At 44.8% G+C, this 25,646-nt stretch overlaps 8 protein-coding genes across 8 annotated transcripts; 4 read left to right on the plus strand and 4 right to left on the minus strand.

Annotated features, from left to right (window-relative positions):
* Positions 1–3,632: 3,632 nt before the first annotated feature.
* Positions 3,633–5,050, plus strand: EDB93DRAFT_1106993 (uncharacterized protein; the record flags this gene model as incomplete). The annotated part of the gene is made up of 7 exons (XM_041447677.1): positions 3,633–3,718; positions 4,028–4,048; positions 4,096–4,110; positions 4,166–4,329; positions 4,385–4,522; positions 4,586–4,718; positions 4,774–5,050. The coding sequence occupies 7 exons, from the start codon at positions 3,633–3,635 to the stop codon at positions 5,048–5,050; spliced, it is 834 nt and encodes a 277-aa protein (XP_041303801.1).
* Positions 5,051–8,904: 3,854 nt separating this feature from the next.
* On the minus strand, positions 8,905–9,635 carry EDB93DRAFT_1254119 (uncharacterized protein; the record flags this gene model as incomplete). Its single annotated transcript, XM_041453569.1, has 3 exons — positions 8,905–9,339; positions 9,398–9,474; positions 9,533–9,635. 3 exons carry the CDS (start codon positions 9,633–9,635, stop codon positions 8,905–8,907), a joined length of 615 nt encoding a protein of 204 aa, XP_041303802.1.
* Positions 9,636–12,124: 2,489 nt separating this feature from the next.
* EDB93DRAFT_1092063 (uncharacterized protein) lies at positions 12,125–12,815 on the minus strand (the record flags this gene model as incomplete). The annotated part of the gene is made up of 2 exons (XM_041446408.1): positions 12,125–12,480; positions 12,626–12,815. The coding sequence occupies 2 exons, from the start codon at positions 12,813–12,815 to the stop codon at positions 12,125–12,127; spliced, it is 546 nt and encodes a 181-aa protein (XP_041303803.1).
* Positions 12,816–13,288: 473 nt separating this feature from the next.
* EDB93DRAFT_1254121 (uncharacterized protein) lies at positions 13,289–13,789 on the plus strand (the record flags this gene model as incomplete). Its single annotated transcript, XM_041453570.1, has 1 exon — positions 13,289–13,789. The coding sequence occupies one exon, from the start codon at positions 13,289–13,291 to the stop codon at positions 13,787–13,789; it is 501 nt and encodes a 166-aa protein (XP_041303804.1).
* A 963-nt stretch (positions 13,790–14,752) lies between these two features.
* EDB93DRAFT_1254122 (pyridoxal phosphate-dependent transferase) lies at positions 14,753–16,981 on the minus strand (the record flags this gene model as incomplete). Its single annotated transcript, XM_041453571.1, has 12 exons — positions 14,753–14,824; positions 14,882–15,076; positions 15,128–15,351; positions 15,404–15,464; positions 15,517–15,627; positions 15,685–15,730; positions 15,780–15,933; positions 15,992–16,043; positions 16,103–16,151; positions 16,203–16,403; positions 16,459–16,795; positions 16,846–16,981. 12 exons carry the CDS (start codon positions 16,979–16,981, stop codon positions 14,753–14,755), a joined length of 1,638 nt encoding a protein of 545 aa, XP_041303805.1.
* Positions 16,982–20,024: 3,043 nt separating this feature from the next.
* On the plus strand, positions 20,025–20,551 carry EDB93DRAFT_1073048 (uncharacterized protein; the record flags this gene model as incomplete). The annotated part of the gene is made up of 3 exons (XM_041445002.1): positions 20,025–20,055; positions 20,110–20,303; positions 20,369–20,551. Coding segments are annotated over 3 exons (408 nt in total), but the record flags the coding sequence as incomplete, so codon positions are not given.
* A 2,106-nt stretch (positions 20,552–22,657) lies between these two features.
* Positions 22,658–23,894, plus strand: EDB93DRAFT_792689 (dehydrase and lipid transport-domain-containing protein). The gene is made up of 3 exons (XM_041457489.1): positions 22,658–23,098; positions 23,155–23,362; positions 23,420–23,894. The coding sequence occupies exons 1-3, from the start codon at positions 22,935–22,937 to the stop codon at positions 23,726–23,728; spliced, it is 681 nt and encodes a 226-aa protein (XP_041303807.1). The 5' UTR covers positions 22,658–22,934; the 3' UTR covers positions 23,729–23,894.
* Positions 23,895–24,059: 165 nt separating this feature from the next.
* On the minus strand, positions 24,060–24,917 carry EDB93DRAFT_1254124 (uncharacterized protein; the record flags this gene model as incomplete). The annotated part of the gene is made up of 2 exons (XM_041453572.1): positions 24,060–24,594; positions 24,643–24,917. The coding sequence occupies 2 exons, from the start codon at positions 24,915–24,917 to the stop codon at positions 24,060–24,062; spliced, it is 810 nt and encodes a 269-aa protein (XP_041303808.1).
* Between the last annotated feature and the right edge of the window lie 729 nt (positions 24,918–25,646).

Below are 25,646 nucleotides of genomic sequence, written 5' to 3' on the forward strand. Positions count from 1 at the left end.
ATCAGCAAACATTTTGTTGCTGGCTTAACATCATTGACAATAAGAAATATAAATATATTTTTGATGCTGGCCTAAACTTTGAAATGAAACTTCACATTTAAAACTTGAAAAAACTTCAACCATCACATGTAACTGAATGTTTGCTAATGTATGAAGTTTAGACCACCACTCAGACAGGTGTCAAAATTTAAAATACCTCCTGATGATAAAACAGGAAGACACATCATGAAGTTTTGTCTCCAGATAAAATTGATCACCTGATGATCACCCACTCATGATAATCTGTGTGAACTGAGTTACATGCTTATATATGTAGTTACAACATGTTGTGATCAATCCTGTTTTTACAGTTGTCAGATACCAGTGATTTTGGAAGTGAATAAAACTTGCACAAGATAGTATAACATGGTATCACTCGAAACCACCCATTGAGCAAAGTGACCAACAACCCAGGACACCTTGACATTTTCCAACTGACTACTGAAATTTGACGAGTGCAATTTAGCAGAGAAATGAGGATACATAGCAAATGGATTGATGGTTTGATCATGATGTGGGAGGAGTTTGTGTATAGCAAATACTAGTTCACCTGTGGGTTTAGTATAAATATGTCAAATATGGCTAGGGACAGAAGATGATAGCTGATCTTCTTGAGGATAAAAAAAATTTGATTATTCTAGATATGAGTAGAGGTTCTGTTGTAAATAATGCTGTTAAATTTTAGTCGTACATGTAATATTGCTGTATATCATTTGATGAGCACATGAAAGTCTTCAGGAACAGGAACAGCCCTAGCAGAGGAAGGAGCCTGTAAACTGTCATCCAAAGGATTCTCAGCAAGTTCTTCACCAACAGATATAGCACTCTTGGGAACATACATGTTATCAAACAAAACTTTGTATTTTTGGATAGCTGGTGGACAATCTGGTCAACTAAGCCAAGAGCAAAGTTTTGAAGTTTTGATAAAGAAATATAACATGGTAGTTTCCAACTTGCCTTGAAAAATAATCAGACTACTACTACACTGGTACTCCATAAAGACTCACAAATCTTGTGATTCACTGGGAGATGCTGAAGTATTTTAATTAAATATTCAAAAGGAAAGCACCACCAAGAGTGGGCAGGGCCAAATAGAAGTAGATAGTTGTATATATGGAAGGCAGCATGGTGATTGGGATGCAAAGAGAAGGTGGGGTGTATAGACTTCAGATTTCCAATATAATGTGCAATGTGGGAGTGATATGTACATGTCCTCTCTGCAGTCATTGTTCAGGCACATGTGAGATAGACCTCACAAACAAGTTCCATAGTGTGGTTGAGAACAGCTTTAAGATGAGCACCGAGTTCATTAGAAGGATGTAAGGTGCCATCCTCCCACAGGCTCACTAGGGCAATAGGAATATAAATGGTGATTAAAGAGTGCCACTCATCTGCTTTCATCATCCCAGCAGATGCACTTCCAAAATCACTTGGGGCTGAAGTAAACCAAGATGGAACAGTTATCTCTTGGATAATGTCTCAAATACGATTGAGGGCATCTAGAGAACCAAGCTGGTGCTCCTCCTCCAGAGCAGCAAAAGGTTTTTCATGGCGCTAAGAACAAACATAGGAGACTCACTAAAAGGGACATATTAAGAACTTACCCATTTAACAAGAGCGTTGACATAGTCAATTCTGAATAATCGACTAGATTTTTGGGAAATGCATTGCAAGGCCTTGCAAACAAACTTGAGAGGTCCAATATTCTTGTGAGATAGGGAGCCTTTTAACTTATCCAGGTTTTTGTCATTGGACGACAACTGGGAAACAAGAAGGGTGCGTATAGCAGCAATATGAGTCATTTCCTTTGAAGTCATCCCTAAAGGCACATCACCTAAGTCATATGAAAAGGCTGGAGGGGATGAAGTTGATGAAGTGGTCACCATAGTCAAACCAAGAAGGTTATGGGCTCAATGAATAACAACTAAAAGACTGCTAATAGCTTCTGACTCTAGCTATGGACATGATGGGGGAACTCCACTAAGGTCAGGTGTGGTGTAATGTGTAAAGAGTGAAAAATGCAGACCTATATATGTATCTCGCTAAGTGAGACTGAGCCAAGCCAAGTAGGAGATAATGTATGTAATAATGTATGTAAGCCAGGGTCCATGCTCTAATATGGTGCTATATTGACTAAAATGCAAAAATACATACCGGTGAGACTTGCTGGACAGTGGATGGATGCTTCTGGATGATAGGGCGATGAAAGTACGGGAAATTGAGTGATGCGAGGGCATTGTGATGTCTTAATAACTGAGGGTCTTATATAAATTTGTGTAAGAATATAATGATACCATAATTACACTTGGATGAGACTTCTTGCCAGTCCTCAATTAACACGGTCTATGACTTTTCCTATTTTGTGGTAGATAATGTGTGAGTTCTTGGGAGGCTCACTAAACTAATTTTATTAAGATCAACCTAGCCAGAGCTTAACTTTTCTTTATTGAAACTCAAATCTCTTCTCTAGGAATAAGCTTCTAGACTTGTAACTCAGTTTCGTAAAAGTAGGGTTCTCTGTAGAGACGTGGTCTCAGATATACAATACTATTAACCAAAACTTGTAGTTGGTCAATTTGTAACATATGGTGAGAAGCTGGTCTCAAATATACAATAAACTAGCCTAGGATAAACCATCTAGGCTCTGGACTGTGCTCTTGAATATACTTTACTTGGTTGAGATGTAGTCTCAATAATACGAAGATATTGACCAAAACTCATAGTTGGTCAATTTGTTACACATAGTGAGAAGCTGGTCTCAAATGTCACAAGTCTCTATAGTGAGAAACTTATGTAATCTCAAGGGATTCAGTGTCCCTACACTTGTTTCACTTCAAAGGTACTGGCTTTGTAAGCAAAATATCTGACAGACAGATGTTCACAAATGAGAGATCTCAAACAAGTAAGATGTCTTGTTCCAAATAAAATGGAACATTTATTTTTTTGGGGGGAGAATTGGCTCTCCTTATATACATTTAGCATGGGAAAGTAACCTAGGTTCACAAACAAGAAAAAATAAGGAGGACCAATCAAAATATTGGGTCAAACCCTAATAAAAGAATGAAATAGGGAGCTATGACATCATTGTGGAGTAGAATATTCTAGAGCTTGATGACATAATATCTTTCAACAGAATACCTGCAGGAGTATCTGTGGAGCCTTATGACATCATATCCTGTAGGTATAATTTTATGAAGTATCAGGTGAGTCAAAGCTTTCTAATGAAAAAGTAAAGTAAAGAAACACTACAAAAGACTATGAGACTACTAGGAAAGATACACCAAAGAAAAGTAGGTAAAAAAAATAATACAGTTGACAGGATTTGAAACACAGTCTCAAAAATAATGCAGTTGGCAGGAATTAAAACATGGTCTTGAAAAAAATAATATGGTTGGCGGGAATTGAAACACAGTCTCAAAATAATGCAGTTGGCAGGATTTGAAACATGGTCCTTGGTTGACTAGTCTAAGGAGTAAGCTAACAGACTTTGTCTTTTGAAGGTCACCTAGTATTCATATTCATACATGATTCCCACATCATGCAGGACAGCAAGGTGCAGGAAGGTTGTGTGACATGGGAAAGTATTGCCCGATATGGAAATAGCTGGGAAAAGGCTAGGGAATGATGCTGCAAGTTGGTGCTGCAAAACTGGATGGTATAAGCTGAAGTATAATGTGTTGTAAGCCTGTAATAGTGCAAATCTCTACAGCAGCCTATTGGGCGGAAGTACCATTATGTGCACGATGCAGAAAACGAGAAGAAGTGGGCCATCGTGGACTATTGTCCGATTGGGGACATGGTTGTTGACATCATGACAAAAGCATTGTCCAAGGAGAAACATCAAAAATTCACAAAGGCTCTTGGCCTATTACCTCACTCGAGTGGGAGTGTTGATAATTGATGTAATTACAACCTCAGTAATATTGTTTGGCAATGTTTGGATAGCGGACCACTATTAGTGTACTTGTTCCTCATTGTTGTCCCTCAGTCATTTCGCTCAACAGCTAAGGTGAGCATCATATTCTTTTGTATAAAACTATGCTAATCTGTACCTAGTGTTCACGTCCTTAGGTACAGTACATTAATATAGTTGTTTTGCTCAATGGCTGAGTTTTCGTGTTCTTAGGATAATCATCAAGGGATATCCAAAGGATGTGTTGCTCCCTGGTGATTTCCATACATCTTCAAACAAAGGAATCACTAATTTGACTCTGAAGGAGGCTGGGATTTTGGTTGTGGCCTTGAAGGTAGGCTCTATGCAGGTCAAAAAGGTTTCTGAGGCTATGCAAGGTATGTTTTAATCTATGTTATTTTGCACATGCTTATAGCAGATCCTTCTTTATAGCTAAACTCCTCATCTCCAAGATGCCAATATTAGAAGGAGCACCTCCCGCAGAAGGTTGTGTTCATGAAGGAGGGCATCATCTTTTTGCAAACGGCCAATCAGATCGCCTAGGACTTCCCCATGCAAAGCTGAGTGCGGGTGAACCTGCCATGGAAGTCCCACAATCACATTATAAATGACATACTGAGCCTGAGCTACCAGCCACATCTACTAATGGAGTCATCAATGCTAAGAATCACACCATGATGCAGGCGCATGATCCAGAGGTCAGACCAATGTATGACCCACACCCAAGAGGTCCATTACTGCCGCACTATGGTCTAGGCTTCACTCAGTACCCCCAGTCTAACTATTATCATGATCCTTGTACTATGCATCATACTCCATAGCTTCCTCATGACCCTCAGTCTTGTCCTCATCAGCCCTCTCATGGCCCTCAACCTCAGTATCACAAGGGTGGATATCATGATGCTCCATATCATGACTCTCAAGATAGTTATGATGGTTATGCCAAGAGTTATTGGCATCCTCCAAGCAGTGCATATTTTGATCTGGGAGGGAAATATCAACATGGATACAGGCATGAGTATCCCAGCGAGTATCCTGAGGGCCTCAAGGATGGAGAATGAGTTCCTTAGACTTGCAGACCTCCTCAGCTGCATTTGACTGGATTCCTTTCCCTGTGCATATATTGAGTAATCTATCATCATATAACTACACTGTGAGGCTTTGTGTCTGACCTTTCTGCCCATTGATGTATTTACAAGTGCCTTTGTATCTACTATATACTGATCAATGCATACTTATGTGTCTGAATCACACTGGAACAAGGATGAACAAAAAAAAAAACATTTGACGGAAGTATCATAGAAACATATTATGCTTCTAGAGGATTACAAAGACATCTATCATCACACTCGCTGACATCAAAAGCAACATATGGAGATGGTAATCATCAGATGGTGATACCATCTAGAGAGGTTATTTGCAGAGGCTCAAAAGCAAGCATCAAGAAGACGTCAAACCCACCCTCTCCAAATATCAAGTAGCGATGCTCGTGAGGGAGAGGTGCAAGAAAACCTGAAATTAAGGGGAGGAACCTCATGAGAGATGAGGTCTTACAGACTACTTGTCTGCAACATAAAAATTGGATCTTACATACTGTGGAAACATCGTCAAAGTGCTGCCAAGGGTGAAGTACATGACTAAGATACACTTGTTTATCTTTCAGATTGTTGTTTTTCCTGTGTGTCACTGCAATGAACAAAAAGAAGACAGATAATAAACCCAGGACAGGTCTAGCAGAAATTGATGGGTCAGAAACAAGTTCTAGAACAGAGGTAGAAAAGTGACTGAAGGGACAGAAATGAGCACCAGAACAGGTATGGCATGCAGTATATGACACCTGGCTGATACACTTGTTGAGAGGCTAATCACCTTACATAAGCTACCTGATTGGACATAGGTAATTGCCAAAGACACTAACATAAGCAAATTACCTATAAAATTATGCTCAATTATCATTCAGTTGTGAATGCATTGTAATTGTCACCAACTTTTACAACCATTACAATCAGCAACAGTCATTATGCAGGCAATTACATTTGTGACATGCCAAATTACTCTTCAAATGTAATCTCACTTAATTCTAATAGTCACTGACAATCTTTGAAAATATTGCATCCATTGTAAGGACTCGGTAACAAGCAATACTACACACCTGAACAAGTAGCTCATTCTCCAACCAGCCTTTGAAAAAGTCACCTGGGTTGACCATCTCATTGAGCCAAAGAAATCTGGGGAACTGTGAAGATGTGACCACAATTAACCCATCATGAAGGTCATCTTGAATTCTTCCATATGTGTTTGTAGGCAAAACAACATCATACTTTCAAAAGAAAGACTCATGAAGGGTCAGAATAGTCATGGTTTGCAGGGTACAGCAACTTTCCAGTGCACTTGTTATTGAAACCGAGAGTATGACACACAGAGACAAAGACTGAAGGGTTGAGACTTGGAAAACAGCGCCAATGAGCAATCTTCTCTTTGAGGTTATTAATGTCATCTCCATGAAAGTCACAGAAGTTCAGCTCAATGGACTCTCTCAGAGAAAGAAAACTTACACAAATGATATGAACAAAATATCCAAGCAAGCTTGGTGTTTGACTCACACAGACTTGCAGAAAATTTCGCTCACAGTCCCCAGATGTTGAAACAATGACAGAGGCAGGAACAGTCCAAGTCAAATGGTATGTGATTCGATCTTCATGGCAGACCCACTAACAGACATGCCTTGTAATCCTGCAGGCCAAAACTTATCAGGAGGGTACCACTGTTGAAATTCATGAACAGACCTGACAGATCATCGACGTTGGAGATATTACCCATCCCTGCACATCCAATTTCCACAATAACTGAGGTGCCTGAGACACCTGTTCCTCCCTACCGCCAAACACCGGTGCCTGTCATGGTCTCTCAGATGTACATCCAAAGACTTGTTTTGTACTGCTGGGAAGCAGAAATCAAGTGTTGTGAGGCGGAAATCAAGTGATGTGAGGAAGCCCAAAAGGTGCACTTGTTGGAAGTGCAATTGGCTGCATATGGAATAACTAGAATCTTAGTGTAGTTGAATGATTAGTCTGAAATGCAACAATGTATTGCCCAACAATTGAATGAACTTAGCAGATCCAACTTCAAGTTGGATGAAGTGTGCAGTACTGCAGATGGTTTGTAATATGATTGTATTTGATGGCTGGATTTGAAATATACAGAGTGTCACACAACTAGTTTACAATCATTACAATTAATTGGTTAGATTTGCAAAGCAATCATAACACATCACGTGAAGGCAAATATTGTAAGCATGTACAATCTTGTAGGGAATTTGCTGATGAATTGCAACCCTTGGGCTAGCCCAAGGATGTCCTCAACCATTAATGACACATATTTGTTTGAGTATTACCAACAGACACTATCCAAATCCATAACAGCAAGCATGATTAAGTAGTGCATAAGGAAAAATAGTACATGAACAGCCTAAATTCCTAATGTCATATGATGTGATGAGGATCCACATATAATTTGTAGAGAATGTGGAAATGTTTAAGCCAACACCAGAATATCCTCATGACTAGAGGATTTTCATGTGATCACAGCAAGATTTCATCAGAATATGCTGATTCCCACCTCATTACCTGCCATGATAATCTGTGGTTTCACACAGTGCTAGTTGACAATATCAATATCATTCCACCCAAAAAAATCAGTGAACACAAGTAAATTTGATTAAAAACATAATTTTTTGATGTCATTGATTTTCAGAGAAAACACTAGATGGTCACCAGAGTACATGTTTTTTTTTTTTTTTTTTGCAACAACAATAGCTCCTTAACGTCTGGGCCAAAATGAAAAATTCTTTCACCATTGGATAGCCTGATGTCGAAAGTATGATGCCTGCTAGTTTTATTCTCAATATTTGAAGATTTGAGTCTAGTGGAGAGTTACTGTGTAGCAGTGTAGGATTGTCTCAAGGGTTCGCGTTTTTGTCACACTATGTCACACCCTGCCATCAAACCATTTCATGCTCTGCATGACTAAGTAATAGACACATATGTGTGAAGTGCCGCATTTCAGCACAGCAGAATCTCAATTCATACATCACACTTTGGGTGGATTGTCATGTCTGGTTGTGTTTCTTGTACTGCACCTCATTCTATGAAGAAAATAGTCTCAGAAATATTTATTTTAACATGGCCTAATCATGTACAATTACAGTGTAGCTTTTTAGAATTTTCGGTGATGATGTGCCTGCTGGAGTGTGCATTCTATGTGTAAAACTAGCCTTCAGCACTATAAAATGAACCCTGGCATGAGAATCACTCGAAATTTTTTTCACAAAAAAAATATGACAATGTGTATTATGCTGGGGAAAACCTATGTGTGACATACATAAGGATTCTGTGTAGAATTGCGTGTGCTAGAGTGAAAACACGAACTGGTGAGACACATGAACCCGCGTGACCATCTAGTAGTGATTATGAATTTCCCTCATTGGGAATGATCACGTGATCACATGAGTGCAGTGGTCTAATGACTCCAATCTCGATGTCGTCTACCTGGCAGCTGCACCATGGGAAGGGGAGGCTTACAAATGGTCTGACCATTTTTCAAAGACCGACAGACCGTTTCGACCATTTCAAAGGCACATGAGTTTGAGATCACGTGACCAGTTCAATTTTGCCCTAGGCAACAAAGGCAAACAGCGACGGCAGTGGGGGATGATGAGCAAAGGAGTCAATGAACATACCTACCCCTCCTTCTTAGAGCCTCTCTAAATGTCTGAATGTGCTGGGGGTCTCAAGCCCTAGCCCTTAAAACAAAAACTGCATGAATTGGCTGGGGGAAAGACAAAGTGTCCAAGACTCATCACAAGTAAAACTATTAGTGTGAGGAATTAATGTGAGGGAAGGAGGGCACAAAGCAGGGGAAATATTAAGACACAAACATGGATCTTGACTCTTCTACAGCTGCTGGAGGAAGTTGATCCTGAGCCACTGCTTGTCGTCGTGGGTAATGATGCGGTCGCAGGGGGTCGACAAGTCAACAATGAAGTCTGTGAACAAACGGAAAAGCACTGTGCCATCCTCGTGGATCTCAGTGCATGAGGCAAGCAGCTTCACGAAGGCCTCCATTTTGAGCAAGTCCATCTCTCCCAGTCCCTGCATGAAGACACACTCATAAATGCACTGAACTGCCAACAAAAATGTGTGCGGGTGGTATGTGCGGCCTTTGGAGAACAGGCCTTGAGGCTGAGGCCAGGGAGGGAGATCTTCGCCGCTCTTCGACACCTGCTTGACACCATCAGCGCAGTAGCTGCGCTTGTGGTTGAGTGGTAAGTTTTCAGGGCCAGGGTACATGATGGTTTGGCAGCGTGAGCATGTCTGTGCTTTTTGGGGCTAAATAAGCAATTTCAGCATCCTGAACACCAGAGCAAGGGCTTGGACTGGGACTGACCTTTTTCCCTTGCTCTTCCTTGACGAGGGGCACAACAGAACAATGATGGTGCCAAAATGTCTCGTTGTTCCTCTTTGCTGTAATCTAGATGTCAGAAAACACAGAGTGAATGCAAGGAAAATATTGATAACTCACAGATATACTGGTCTTTGATGATGCAGTTCATCAGTTTGGGCTCAATGTCACCCAGTGCGCGCAGGAGGGCCTGTGGGTTCTTCTGGATGACTGATGGGCCCATTTTCTCAACAAGACAGCGATTGAACTCCTCCATTGCCAGCACCCAGCGCTTTAAAGTCATTTAGTATGACAGCCACTTGAACTCGGCCCGCATGTTCATGAACAGGTAGAACTTGTCTGAGTGTTGAAGTGTCAGTGAGCGAGGATCAATACCCATTGCGATGGAGAACAAGTGCTGGGATTGGGTCTGGCCTGCTGCAACAGTGACTGATTTGTTGATGCCAGTGCTGGCAGCCTGCAAGAATTTAGGATGTTAGCATTTGCATGTGTATCGTTGATCGGGGGCAAGGACTGACATACCTTTGCGTGTGTATTGTTGATCGGGGGCACATGTGTATTGTTGATCGGGGGCACATGTGTATTGTTAGTCGGGGGCGCGTGTGTATTGTTGATTGGGGGCAAGAACTCACATACCTTTGTGTGTGTATCGTTAATTGGGGGTGAGGACTGACATACCTCTGTGGCACTACTGGGAGGCTCTCCATGCCATGCTAGAAGATGGCCTGAAGAAAAGTAGCCATCAAGTGTCTTGGTACTGGCTGGACCCAGAGTCCAAGGTCGTTTTGTAGTAGCGCTGTTGGACTTGTCATTGGAGTTAGGCAAGATGCAAATGGCCTTGCATTTGATCAGAGAGGGAGGTGGGACTTTGGCAGTAAGAACACTAGCGTTCTAGAACAGTTCATCAGCAAACAGATGAAAAAACGGGTGAGTTATGATGCCATACTCACCATACTGTTTGTTGGGGGCTTGGTACTGGACACATTCACAGAGCCATTGGCAGTGTGCAGCAGCAGTGGCCATGCAGCAGGTTGATCAAGGAGGATTGGATCAATCTGCCAGTCCTCAATCATGATGCTGCAGCTGGCTTCAGTTGCAAAATCTACAGTCCCACCGGTGAAGCTATCTGTGTGAACCTCAAAGTCGTGTGTGGTGAGTTCGGCATCCAGAGTCTCTTCCTTGATGAGTAAACCACCAAATGTGGTTGCATTATCTGATGTGACCAGTCCAAAGGTCTTGCCGGAGTCGACATCTGGGAGTTCTGGTAGAGGAAGCAGCCATATGTCCTTCTCACACAGTCTGTTTTAGAGTTTTGCGACATGGTTAGAGAGTTGGATGTGGTGGGAGCCGTGGGTGAATTTGACAAAGGGCATCATTTGATGTCTACTGGAAGCAACCCGAATGTTTCGACAGAGGACGAAGTTGTGACTGAGTGCAGACAACATCACAATCCCACTTGGTTGGGCACACTGCAACGAGTTCCAGCCTTTGTGCATGCCTTCAACACGGCTGCCGTCAGACCGGAGGTCTTGATCTGAGCGCTCAAGGCACCCTTTTCGGATGTGTTTGAGTTGCTCTTGATGTACCTAGTAGAATATGATGGTGTCAGACTCGATTTCCGCTCCTAATGAAGCAGGCAGACTTACCTTCTGAGCCGCTGCTGACCACACCTTTCTCAGCCCATTTATCAAAAGCTGCAAGAAGGTGCTGCTCTTGTTCACCCCGATCCCAATACTCTGCTCCACATCCATGTTCTGCATGTTTCTTGAGGATCGCGCCCGAAATATCAGCAGCAATGGCACTATGGAATGGGCTTTTTCTCGTGTTCAAGATCACAGCAACATATCTTCATGTGAGGGTTCCTGTTAACCAGAGTAGTATAGCTCATGCCGAAGTTACATACCTTGCACTAAAATGCCAGATGTCCAGCTTGGCCTCCGTCTCAGGCATGGCAGAAGCCACTGCACTGTGAATGTGGCAGCAGTTGTCGGCAACTATCATCTTTGGTTGGGGGAGATTGAGGACATTGTGGCGTCGCTTGAGGCCACACAGTAGCTCCATGATCTCAGCATTTGCACGCATCTGACAGAACCGCTTTCAAACAGGGCAATATTATCAGCCTCCAACTTTTCAAATTCAGATGATGGAAGCACTCACTCAAGAAATGATCTCATTGCTTCATTCAGCACAGTGAGTATCCCACCCTTGATCTCCCTTGTCTTTTGTCCGTCCTTGTTTGTCAGTGTCGCCTTGTTTGCTGCCTTGAAGGTGTTATTGAGAGAACCGCATATTGCTGACAAAGAAATGGTGAGTAAGTCTATGTGCGTGCTTATTTGGCCTTGTAGTACTTACCAGATAGTGACTTTAAGTACAGCGTGCTCTCTTTCTGCCTGGTGTGAGTCATGAAATCAAGAAAGACCTCAGTGATGATCTCATGTGAGATTGACTTATTATCATAGCCAAGCTGGTCATCCAGTTCTGAGAATACTTGAAGCCCAGGTTGTCTTCCCGTGGTCATGCCACCAGCAGCGCCATTGAAGTAATGTCCAAGTGTGAGTGAGTTCGCCAAGCTGTTCAATGACTCATAAGTGCTGTATGCCTCAAAATATTCCAGCATTCGGTACTTATACTCAAACAGATGCAGCTCTAATGTAGGTGTGTTTAGTTAATGCATCAATGACAGAGCATGGATACTTACACCGAATACATTCTTCAAGACCGGCAGATGTCGAAGATGGCCACAACTTGACGAGCAGATCGAACAAGTCCTGCATCAATGCACACCGGTAGAAAAAGATTGGTATGCCCCCTGCCAAGGCCCAAGTAAGTCAGATCTCTATTACTTCTGCCATGCACACAAGACTCACACGGTATTCTCCAGTGCTCCCAGGACTTCCAATATATTGTGCTGGTCATTGTGAAGCAGTAGCCCTCAATGCTGGAGTCCAAGCCTGAACTGTGAGTGGTGCCATTCCTAGCTTTTGGCATCGACTTTGACATCTCCTTGCAGCGGTTGCAATGCAGTTGAGCACCAAGAGCCATCTCTTCGCAGAACATACCATGCAACTCTCGAGGGGCCTTTGCTTGTCCATCTCTCCCAGGTTGTGTCCTTGTCAGACCTGCATCTCGGACACCATGCAAGCTGTGGGTAGTAGAACGGGTGCACAATATTGAGCGGCTTGAGGTACTGTATCTTCGGCTCAATGGCTCCACCACCTGACCGCTTTTGGATGTGCAGGTATGAAGGAGGCATAAACTGAGGCCCAAGCAATGGGATGTTCACTCCTAGCTTGCTGGGCTCACCTCTCTTTGACTGTGTTCTTGTCTTCTCCCACAGGAGCTGGACATACTCAACGATCTTGGATTCCCACTGTAGCTGAAACTGTGAACGTGGGTTGTTCATATGGCTGCACGCCTCATTCCATGTTCTGACTCGTTTTTCTACCTTGTTTTTTTGTTAGTTGAAGGATTAAAGGTGTGTACGAAGTGCACTTCAAGCCACTCAAGAAACTCACACTAGCCCTCCAGTTTTTCTCAAAGGTGTTTTTCTCAAGAAGGAAGACAGCCGTCGAGTGCTTGAGAAGAGTGAGGACTGTCTTCGGTTCAAAGACTGACATGTGTGTGATGGTGAAATTGTGCGTGTACTTGGGTGGCGGGAGATGGAACAAAAACGTGTTTTAGGGGTCAGGACTCTTTTACTTTTGACTACTTTAACCACCACACTAGCATTATTCAATTTTTGGTTTAACTGCTGCACCAAGTCACCATTGATTTGATTTCTGATTGGTGGGTTGAGACATTCAATTTTCCTAACGATATTGGTTCAGGGAAGCAGATTTAAGCTAACGAGAGCTATGGTACACAGTAATATACTCAATGACACCACACTTGCACACTTCCTCGTCTACTTTCAGCGAAATGGGCACCAGCGCTAGCCAGACAAACAAGATTGAAAATAACGAGAGAGCTGTCACCACCAACGGCAGTCTGGAGGCCAATGCCAGGGTCCCTCACATAGACCCTCGAATCCACACTGCAGATGTCGTGCAGTTCATGAAGTTTGGATTTGAAGAGAAAGTGGAGAGACTTGCAAACTGCTCAGGCTTTCAACAAAGCATGATACAAGACATGTACAAACACTCAAGTACCTTCAAGCAGGCCGAAAATATCACCAAGGCCATGTGGATCACTGCTGTGAAGTGTGCAGTGTCAAAAATAAACAGGCAGGTGATGCCAAATGGTGATGGTGAGGATGGAGACGATGAAGAAGATGAAGATGAGGAGGAGGAGGAGGAAAAGGAAAAGAATGAGGGCAAGAATGAGGACAAGAGTGAGAAAAAGAACAAGGATAAGGATGTCAAAGACGAGGACAAGTGAATTATATAGGAAAGAGTAAGTAGGACATTTGAGCTTGTAAGTAAGATATTTGAGTGAGTGATATTTGAGAGAATATTTGGTTGCGGTAAGTAGACATTTGAGTGAGTGATATTTGAGAGAATATTCGGTTGCGGTGAGTAGACATTTGAGTGAGTGATATTTGAGAGAATGTTTGGTTGCGGTGAGTAGACATTTGAGTGAGTGATATTGTTGAGGTTGAGGTTGAGTGTGAGCAGTGAGAGGGATGTGTGAGCAGATTGTGGGAGTGGTGAGTGGTGAGTGGTAGGACGACGGTCCAGAACTGGCGTGAGCAGATGTGGGGAGTGGTGAGTGGGTAGGACGACAGTCCTAAGGAAGATAAGATGATGTTAGTATCCAGTATAATAGAGAAGAATAGTATAGCCTACCATGATGTTCAGAAGGCGGCATTGACACAACTGAGCATCAGGCAACTGGAAACCAGGTTAGATTTAACACCTGTAATAAAATAAGATTTGCTATGGTTTTTAGCAGAAGAAGCATGTTCTCACCGTTAAAATTAAACAGGCCAAGAATTAAATTAGATAGTCCAGACCAGGTTCACGAACCACTTTGAATTTCTGTTGGGAACTTTGTGATGCATGAGCAGCAGTGGGCATTCAAACGTTCAACATTGTTCAAGGTCAACTGTGCAGTATTATTGAACACTGCCCATCTTAATCTCATTGGAGTGAATCATGGCGAAGTTTCAGTACTTCCAGAGGCTTCCCCCTGGGATGGTTTTCCGACTTCCGAAGGCTGACCCCTTCCAAGCTTCTCGGCTCGCCTGCGGCGAGCCGCCCCTTCCCATGACCAATTTTTCGTCTACCTTAGTGGTACATAGATTATACAAGAACCATCCCGGTTAAAACAATGACACACTAGTCAATAGGTCGTGTGAAATGCATAAGACAGAAAAAAATGTCACTATTGCTAGAACAGCAACTATAGATCCTCTTGAAAGAACTCTCGGATGACTCGTCCAAAGATAGTGATCGCTTTCTTGAAGTCGGTGAACTTCGGAAGCCAGGACATTATCAAATTGCTCGATTGCATTAAATTTGGAACACGTACCTCGCCATTGCTGAAACTGATACGGAAGTGGCCGGAGTCGTTGTTATCGGAGCCCTCGGCCATCGCATTGGCTGAGAACATCCAACCTGGCCCAAACAACACACCATTTTCTGCCAACTTCGTCCACAACTTTGTTTCCAAGGTATCCTCATCTCCTGGTACGAATGAGGGATGTTGGTCGAGATGAAGTTTCATCTGATATAGGCTTAGAATGGATACAGTATGCAAGCAAACGGGCAAACCTACCCATACGAACATTCCCGCGACTGGGGGAACGAAGCTGAACATCGTACGATTCCGGGCCGAGTATTTCTCGGTCATACCCGTGCTCTTCTTGACTTGAGACGATGCCTGGTACACGATGCAGCCTTCCCAGACGCCTGAGACTGCAGGAACCTCATGCAAATGGAACTCATCTGCGAGGCAATCAATAAAGAAATCGCGGCGTTGCTGATACTCCGTTCGCAAACCTGATGGGAATTGCGTCACTGGTGATTCGAATAGGTGGGCGCAGCTACGCACCCCTGAGCCAACGGATGTAACCATCGTAGGTCCAATGTGTCAAGATCTTCGTTATGACGGCCTGTAAAATGAATTTCAAATGCGACCACTCGACGAGGCGCCATCACGAATACCTGTCCAAAGCCACACGGGGCCTGAGCTGTTGTTTCTCCTTGCCTTTCTAACCTCTCTGCAAAGACAGGGTTGCACGTGAACCATCCTAGTCGACTACCAGGAGCAATGGTCTGCCAAATGGACGTTCAACCTAATGGAAATACAGAAATGAAGTGTCCATGCCCTACCTTGGAAAAGGTATCGAGACGGATCACGCGTCCCTCGTAGTCGAAACTAAACCGAACTGTCAGACGGAAAAATGTGACAAATGAAGAGCTTATACTTCAAAAAGCTAGGGGTCAGAGTGGAGAGATAGCGCTTGGATTCGTCGGCGGATGGTTTTCCGGAAGGCGTTGCACCGGGGAACCTGTCGTCTTTAGATATGTACGTTCCCAGTTGAAGAAAATAATAAGGATCGTCTTCGACAATTATCACGTCTAAACGGCCAGTTCATTTAGCCAGTCGATTTATTGATTCCCTCAAAAGTGTGCTGACCGTATTTGACACAGATATCATAAATCTGCTTCTTGCGAGCGACGCTCATCGTCTGCATGCATCAATTTTTAGAATCCATTCCCAGGCTGATCCGCAAAGAGGTATGCTCACCGAGCCACTTGGGTTCTGTCCGACAGGCACGATGTACATAACATGAGGCCTAAGCGAGGTTTAGATACGGGAGAAATTCTGTATCTGTAAAGCCTCTTACCTCGGCATCTGACGTGAAACTGGATCCCATTGCGACAGCAAGTTCTCGAGGTCGTCACTCTTCATACCTAATGCATCCATGCCCACAGGTACAGGCTTGATATTGAAAGGGATCATCGATGCTACGGCGGAGGGATAGGTCCACTCTTCACACAGCACGCCTTCGCCGGGGTTGCACAGCGTCATAACGGCTCTCGACCACCTAAATGACCATCGTCACAACAAACAAACATTGTAACGTAACTGAACTGACGCACCCGTCTGTGTTACCAGTGTCAACAAGGATGGTCCAGTCCTCAAAAGCTGGGCGATAGACCTCGGAAGTGAACTGTTTCAAGAAATTTTGTAAGTGTGCCTGGGCCACTGCTTGGCTATATTGAAGAGAGGTAGCTAGGTTGATATCTTCTTTAACGGTCGGGTACTTGGGAATGGTGATCGCCTGCGTCTTCTCCTTTGTTGCATTGTGACTACCAAATAACTTCCATAGCCATGACAAAGAGGTGGACGGCTCGGTCGGAGAGAGAGAAAATGATTCTGGTACCAAAACATTTGCAGAAATGTCAGAGACGGGGAAATACGCAGGACTAGGCAATCCTGCCAAGTCAATTTGAATATATTCAAATTAAAAGACGAGAAGTGCAAACCTCCTGCGAGGGACAGAATTCCTGGCTGTGCGAAGTATTTCATGATCCCCTTCAACGGAGAAGTTTGCCTAGCCTTTGATAGCTCGGAAAGGTGGTGAGAGAGATCAATAGACTGTGTACGCTTCTCGACACTCATGATGACAGGATAACAGTCAATGCAGAGCTCTGGTGTGGTCTAAAGTAAGGGCGATCCTCCTGCGCCTCCAGGGTTGCGATAAGCCTAACATTAGCAATGAGTTACAGTACTTAAGTGAAAGCGATAGTCGTAGTAAGCAGTACTCCCACATGTGCATGAGGTACTCACCCAATAACATTATTCGGCGTCATTAAGTTCCGAATTGAGATGTCTCAGGCCAGCGTAGCAATGACCAGCCAGACAAGAATGGTAAACCACGATAACATAGGCAGTGACCGCGGAAACGGATGTCCAGATTGAGTATATATAGAACAGTCAACCATGGGCGGGGGTGGGTGTGCGGCTGTTGCAATTATGACCGGTCATCGATTGCAGTATTCAGTGAGTAGTGTCGGGGCATCGGTAAACCGGTGAGCCACCGATGTTCCACTCGACAATCAAAGTAATATTCCTGCTATTCAGATATCGCAAATTCCTGGCAAAAACTTCCCACACTGTTCGTGCAATTCCTTCGTACACCTATTATAGGTACGAAGCCTCGAGGCAGACACCTTAAGGGTATGGTCATGTTCCCGCTTCCGCAATGAGTCATGGTAGGACGGGTTTGAGTTCAGAATATCTCCAAACTCTCAGGAATGTCACGGTGTACGGCGCCGAGAAGCCGACTAGACATGCTTGTTGCGAACGTCGCTGGGACCAGGAAAGATCACGCCTACGGTTGGCCCGCCGCCCACGGATAGTGAGGACCGGTCAGAACGTATCGGGTGGCGGTCAATTGCAGTGATTGGTCCCCCGAGCTGTGCCAAGTTTGCGATAGGCAGCACTTGATCGCTTCCGAAGTATAAAGGGTCGCAGCGAGGCCAGCAATTGCTCACAACGCTCAGTCAAAACCCGCAACACGTACAGTACAGAGGGATTACATGTACACACACGCTCATCCCTATTTCATATCGGAGCACTTGACTCCGCGTTAAAGGCCTCGATCGGAGTTACAACTTAACCTAGGTTCGCCAGCGCTGTCATGCTGGCAGAACAAGCGCACTACACGAAATATGGGGGTACACCAATACAAGTAACTTTTCGGCCCACAGGTCTCACAACTTGAGATGGAAAACCTCCCTTTGAACACTCCCACTGTGCGTCGGTGATAATGGCCTCAATGATGAACTTGAAGAGACTGTTTTCCGTGACGAGGAACTTGAAAATGAGGAGCCCCGAGTCGAAGGTGCAGACAGACATGTTCTGATCAACATCGACGACTTTGGTGACACACACGATGTTCCACTTCCCGGCATTCAAAGATTCAGGCCGTCTCTCAGTTCCTGAATCGTACACGAAACTCCTGCCCCTTCCCAAGTCAAATCTCCAACGATTGTGATCGTCGATAATCCTGTCATCGACCGCAAAAAATGCGAGAGCACCAAACCACAACTCGGGCTCAAAGCCTGCTGTCCGATCCTTGAACACAAACCCCAGTACACTCAGATGAGTGGTAGTTGCATACTCTCGTCTCATCCGCCTGCCACTACATCATGCTCTTGTTTAAATTTTACTCACTTATTGTACCCACTTATTATATTACGTTTTCCTCTCACTAGCCTGTATCATTTACACTCGCTTTGTGATGAGTCGTCGCAACACGCATACAGTCTTGTACATAAACAAATGGGCTAACTCATACACACGCATATACGCTATGGGCATGTATGGTATAGTGCATGTTGCGGGTTTTGATTGGGTCAGTCGACCGTAGTGCCTAGTCTCATGTTCACGCGTGCTTTTACAAATTTACGTCAAGGTTACCAAAACACAAAATACGTAGGCTTTGTACCAGAGTGGCCCAGTGGGTGTGTAGTTGAACGTGGTCGACCCGACTGTAAAATGTAGGCAGCTAATTATGTGCGTGTCCATATGGATAAGGCATAGGCATAAAGCATAGACTTGGCATGTCTGTTGTATGAAAACGGGATTGCGGCATGAAACCTGGGAACGTCATCATCGATCCCCCTCCCATACGCTGAACCGTGCTTAGGTCGCTCGATACGCCGTTTCTTGTGGGGGCGGGGAGAGGTGTCAGAAAAGAAAGAAGATTCTGTGCAGACTGTTAGTCCGAGAACACAAAACGCCATTGAGCTAAGCGAAAGTCTACCTGAACGGATATCCCTCAGCGCCCATACAAGAAGCGCGATGCGCGAGCGCGCGAAGGTCGGCTACCCGCTGGAAGGTCAGGACTACATATGGAACAACGTGGACTTGTCAATATGATAAGATCGCAGTATGTACGGCATTACCGACCTTAATGTTGACTATCCGTCAGGTGAGAACTGAGGGTCCTAAGGAGAAAATAGCCTTGCGCACTCATGCTTTTATAAGAGCCGGTTGCATATGTAACCCTAGATCTCGAGAGACAGGGCAACAACATGAGGGAGGCATTGGTTGCTATCGATAAGATGGCGTGAATGGTTCAAAACATGTGTGCCCGCCAAAAAAGGCCAGATCGCATTTGGGAGTTTGCTCAATAAATGGCCAGAATTCTGGTTGATTTGGGGTACTGTCCCGCAAGGATGAGCACCCCGGATCGATCCAATCAACAGTTTGACCTACTGACAAGAACGGGACAATCAACCTCAGCGGTTCATTTTAAGAGGCGATCGTGCCGCACTGAACGTGTTGCCATCTGCTGATGGCCCATTAGGAAGCAGGTGACTCGGAGACGAGAGAAGCCATTCGCAATTTCAAGGCCTCGAAGTAATCTGAAATTTAAGTATTCGAGGTTAGGTTGCGCCACAGGGTCCACTCGGGTTACTAACTGCTTCAGGGCAGGTTGCAAATACGCGGGTCACGAAATTGACTCTCATACTTATTGAACTAGTTCCTCATCGTCACCCTCGTCCTCGTCAAAGTAAGGTGGGAAGAGAAGTTTAGTGGTTCGCTGGAAGAGGGAAGTGTTGAGGTGCGAATACATCACTCTCTTCAATAATTTCGTCTTATTTTTCAATTCTGCTCAGAAGGATCTGAGACTGTAGATATGGCGTATCAGTTTTCCAGGAAGGGATGTTTCAAGTGCGGAAACTGTAAGTTCTTCCTGCGTCATCGCTCATCTTTTGTACAATCTAATGTTATTATAGTGGGTCACATTGCTGAAAATTGCTCTTCCGAGCAGCGCCTCTGCTACAATTGTCGTCAACCTGGTCACGAATCTTCAGCTTGTCCGTCGCCTCGTACTGTTGCTGCAAAGCAGTGTTATTCCTGTGGTGGTGTTGGTCATATTCAGGCAGAATGTCCCAATTTGAGAGTTCAAAGTGGTAATCAAAAGTGCTACGTACGTTTACAGTTTGTCTGTTGCTTGACGCCCTGTTGAACCTACCTGGTCCTACTGCATATTAGAATTGCGGTCGGTTTGGACACATTGCTCGCGTTTGTCCGAGTGGGGCTACTGGAGTGTCAGGTGCCGGGACTGGGGTCGGGTTTGCTTCCCGTGCACCTCCTCCGGGACGTGCTCTGAACACATCTACACTTCCTCCGGTGAAATGTTACCGATGTGGAGGACCCAATCATATGGCGAGGTGACGATTCTCAAATTTTATCACGAATCGACGCTAAAAATGTTTAGGGACTGTCTCGCCGCTCCGGGCTCGACTTTGGCTGACGGAACATCTGGAGTGACTAAAAGCAAGACTTGTTACAAGTGTTCACAAGAGGGGCATGTGCGTCTTATCTGTCTTTTTGCTTTCTTTTTTCAGTGCTTGATATGTCCCCCTGAAGATCGCAAGGGACTGCCCAGAGAATACCGAGTTGTTTGCAACTTGAATTGGCTCGTCGTGCAATTCTTGGAGGTATTAAGAGATTGTCTGCTCCCTCTTCCGTATATGTGTGCTATGTTTATTTTGCAGTTAACTTATCTCGACATTTTTTGATCTCCGCAACCTTAGGACATGACTTCTTGATCTGCATGAGCACAAGTTAAGATCAGCGCGAAAGTTCTTGAATAGCTAGTTTCTTTCCAATGCGACGGCTATTAACTGTCAGTTTCGCAGCACCAAACTTGGACCCCAGCGTTGACCAGCATGTTTTCGTGGAGCAAGGTATGCATAATCCACCTTGTTGACGATCCCGCTTGAGATGTTACCTAACTCTAAAGATAATCAGTTGGACCTGCCTAGGCCATAGAAGTGTGACATTCTGTTATCGGTTCAGAAGCACTGGCCCACGTTTTGATCGCTAAGTGCACAGGAAACGGTGTTATCAATATCCCGGGGTTTGACCTTGCTGATCTGATCTTTGAATTCTCGTTCACTTACATGCAGCCCGAGGATCTTGCGGCATTTTTTTTTTTTCGCGGGAGCAGCTCGCTTGGTACGGCATGACATACTCCGAAGGCAGTGTAGCGAAGGACACGCTGCGTACACATCGTTTTTATATTACATCGAGCTCAGCGTATGACAACTCGTTATAGTTCACGCCGCGGGTGATCAGCGATTACCCTTCCGGGATTTGACCTTGGCCTGTTCCTTTGGCTCCTTTTTTCTATTCTCATGCCTGGTGCTCCGATGGGTGACAGTTCACCTGGGGTACTCCCCCCCGTTCTCGATCATCATCAAATCATCCTTGTGTCGCATGCTAGATTAGCACTAGTGTGCCCACCGCCCAAATCCTCGTCAATTGCACCGAGGATCTGAGACGCCGTCATGGGGCAGGTGTGGCATCAAAGTTCAGAACCTGACCGCTTACTGATGTTTCATCGATCCCAGTGAAAATCGTCGATAGGTAGCAATAGACGTCTAAGTACAAATCGAGGTAGGTCATATGGGAATCTAGACGAATTGGGTTTTATGCAATATGCAAAGCAGCGAGCAATTGATTTACTTTAGTGTAATTGCCGAAAGCACCAACTTATTCCCTATTGGTTCCAGCCAGAGATTGCGAACGAGAGGCCTCACATCACTGTCATGTATCTGCAATCGGGCCATCGCTGTATTTTTCAACACAATGGTCAACCTCTTCCTTGAAAGTGCGTCGCGACACAGACCAATAGACTGGTGAAAGTCACTTCACTTCAAGATCTCATGTTTCTTCTCCCAATTGAGTATGGTCACTTCTCTCTGATTTCTCGCCTAATATCTCCACCCCTGTCATGCTCTTACTCTAGCATCAATTTCCTGCATCACTCCACCATTTCGCCTTCTCGAATACCTTTCAGCAATTCAGAGCTTCGAAATGTTGATCCTGGTGAGGTCAGTGGCGTTCCGAACACGTAGTTGCCAAGCTGCTCGTGACGACTGTGATGAAGGAACTGACTTCTGATGGTTTCATGTCTACTTTTAAATGCGCGCTTGGAGTCACGCTTTAAGAGGTATAGTCTTTCTTTTTTTTTGCTGTGAGAATTGCTAGTAACCTTTTCGAACAAAGGAGCGACCTATTTGTATAATGAGGCTATTGTTGTGCGCTCCACGAATCCTCTGACGTTAGCACCTCCCAATCCCTCGCCTGCTGATGTCATTTTCACTGTCGCATGGCAAAAGGGCCGCAGCGCGGGTAAGCATGATCATACTCGTTCTACGACTTCTGCTCACTGGGGTCTTTTGTAACTTGCGCTGGCGTTAATGGACCCCGGCGCAGTCAAACAGGAGTAAGACGCGAGAGGTGACATAGCGAGCAGGACGAGGACCAGCGGATACCCTACTATACCCTAATATCAACAATTCCCATCGATAAGTCGCTCAATACTATTGGATCTTTATCAATACCGTTTTCTGTGCCAGATGGAATGGTTTTCCAGCGCATATATTCAACTAAACAGAACGAGAACCTAAAAACTCCTCTAACTACTCCGAACCTCCGTCTCGAAAAGTGCCGTTTTATCTAAAAATATCGAAAGACAAACTATATTTTTCGAACATGTACTCTCCAAGTCACTGGGACATCACTTACATAATAATAAACACCTCACTTGATGCTGCGACTCGTGCGACAGCGAGGTTTATGCGTTACTGGTCGCAAAACCTCTCATCAGAGAGGCTTCTTCACCCTCCCCAACTTCTCGCCTTTCTCGTCCCCATCGCCTGAATCTGATGAACAACCAGCAACACAGACTTACCACGAACGCAAGATTTTTCCGTATGTTATGCCCGACGATCACATCCACATGCATTGGGACTGATGGGTACTTAAAGTTACGGACGCATAGATCTGTACAACTTAGTCGCAGATGTTGGTTCATATCCCAGTTTTGTGCCATATTGCACTGGTTCAAAAATCTTGGAACAACGTGTGGGCCAGGATGGTGTGGTCACGATGGACGCGGAGTTAATGGTCGGTTTCTTGGCATTCAAGGAGAGTTATGTTAGCAGGGTGACATGTCGACCTTATGAATCCGTCCAGGTCAGTTTGCTTCGTCATTCTGGCGGAGTGCACAGTCACTATTTCTCGAACTTATAGGCTGAAGCATCGAGTTCAACCCCTCTCTTCAAGACCCTTCAAACAACGTGGCGGTTCCAACCAGCTTCATCAATATCCCCTCACCTTTCAAGTGGTATCCCGCTCCATTCTGATGCCAAGAACTCTGTACCTGTGGATAGCCATTCTCCTGACGCCAGTCCTACTCTTGTCACACTGGATATCGCCTTCGCATTCGAAAATCCGTTGCACTCTGCTCTCTCTGCCAGGTTTTTTGGAAAAGTATCTACGCTGATGGTGCAAGCCTTTGAAGAACGCTGTCTGGCTGTGTACGGATCCGGGACCAAGTAATGTACCAACGTGCAATGAAAATTGATGTTTGATAAATTGAAATGCATAGAAATTAATATTTGGCACGATGCAGTGCATATGTACGATTTTGGTATATGTAGGCGGAAGTGAGAAAACTACGTGATCAGATCTTCCCGTGAGGGGCCGCTGAGACCCTAGATGTACGATTGGTCAAGGGACCCAAGGTCATGAGAAGAAGCCTTAGGGCGCATGACAGGTCTGAGATCTAGGACCATGGTGCAAACGTCGATTCGGTTTCATCGGCAACTAGACATGACGCAAGATGAACGGATACGGGCTCAAAGTAGTTCGTACTGAGCAAAAATCACTGCTAGAGGCCGAATGCAGGAAACTCGGGAGCCTTGACTCTTTTCGCTATTGGCGTATCGCTGTCAGCTTTGGTGCCCTCCAGCATGTCCAGCTTTCCGGTCTCCTCTACTGGCTTTTCATGTCCCTTGGTCTGTTGTAAAATCGCATCGTTGATAGCTTTTATCCCCATCGACATGTCCAACTTCCCAGTCTCTTCCATCGGCTTTTCGTATTTCTTGGTCTGTTGTAGAATCGCAGAATCTATGCCCCCGCGAGCCTTTCTTCTAGCTTCTTTCTCTCCCGGTTTCCAAAGGATTGCTTCTATTGGAGGTTTGGGGTAGTTATTTATCTTGGTCTCGTAGTCCGGTGTCAACCTCCAGCGCCAGATACTGGACTCAGGCATATTTAAGTGACTTGTGATGTCTGTCTTGCCATGTGCCTTAGACACGATAGATATATCGCGAGTGCCGTCTTCATGAAGTTTTCCTCGTTTTATGTGTACCTTCTCGATTTCCCGGGCCATTACCATTTCCTCGAGGACTGTTTTTTTCAGGTATCTGTATTCTTGTTCAACCTTTCGTTCGGATAAAAAAAAACATACTCACTTTACTGAACGAATTGCATGATCTAGTTTGGGTGGGAGAGGTACAGGTTTGGCGGGTTTAATCCTGCCTCCATGGTTGCGGGTGCCGGTAGGGATCGGCTTCCCTGGTGGGATGTCTGTAGTTACATCTGGGAACTCTGCGTGTGCTCTTTCGTAAATCTCGTGCGTCCTGAGACCGAGTTCATGATGAGGAGCTGATGCGAGTATTTTGCGCACAATGCTGCGAGCTTCCGGCGTGCTAAAGTTAACCCAGGTCTTCAGTTGTGGATTGATCATGTCCTCGAACACGTGTCCTGGTAATTGCAGCGGGTAAAAAGATGTCAGGACCGGATGTGTTAGGTGGGCACTGCAGAATGTGACCAACTTGACCTTTGAACTGGCTAGCCTACTGGGGGCGGAGAGGTACTTGGAAGTGACAATTTCAAAGATTCACACGGGTTCGACAATTCTCCGATTCGGACCCCTGTCACGGGGAGCCCACACCTGTACATGGCTATGGGCTCGTCAAGACTTGTCTCTTCTCTAAGAGCAATATAAAATCATACACCTCGCCGCAGTCATCGGTTCAGAAGGGACCTGGGACAGGTCTCGGGCGTATCATACCAGTTCACTGCCACAGGACTTTGTAAATTGAACGGCTGTGCAAATTTTACTACTGTTACGAATATCATAATCATTTTTGGGTGCGCAGCTGTTGCAACAGTGACCGGTCACATCAGTATTGTTGCAACCCTGAAAGTTTTCACGGAATAATTCGAAGCTATCGGCCAAAGTTTCTGCAGGTGGATTACATCAAAACCGGGATTAGGAGTCCTCTGGCTAGTGACGAGGTCGACCCTGGACGTGCCTCCAGCACTAAACCTGAGTCTGTAAGTGAAGGAATGACCCTAGACACCTCACGATGGCACAAGCTCAGCGCTCAGCGACCACTATCAATCATAAAAATAAGCCAATATATTTAGCAAGTATTTAGCTCTAGCTCTAAGCTGGCTGTCTTACTATATA

This window comes from Suillus bovinus (genome assembly GCF_016758785.1).
Source record: "Suillus bovinus strain UH-Sbo-P2 chromosome Unknown EDB93scaffold_69, whole genome shotgun sequence".
Lineage (NCBI taxonomy): Eukaryota > Fungi > Basidiomycota > Agaricomycetes > Boletales > Suillaceae > Suillus > Suillus bovinus.

Coding starts and splice junctions, on each gene's coding strand:
- EDB93DRAFT_792689 (XM_041457489.1), top strand. CDS start 22,935: ATGCTGCGACTCGTGCGACAGCGAGGTTTATGCGTTACTGGTCGCAAA. Junction 23,099..23,154: donor CACGAACGCAAGATTTTTCC/GTATGTTATGCC, acceptor GGGTACTTAAAG/TTACGGACGCATAGATCTGT. Junction 23,363..23,419: donor GACCTTATGAATCCGTCCAG/GTCAGTTTGCTT, acceptor TCGAACTTATAG/GCTGAAGCATCGAGTTCAAC.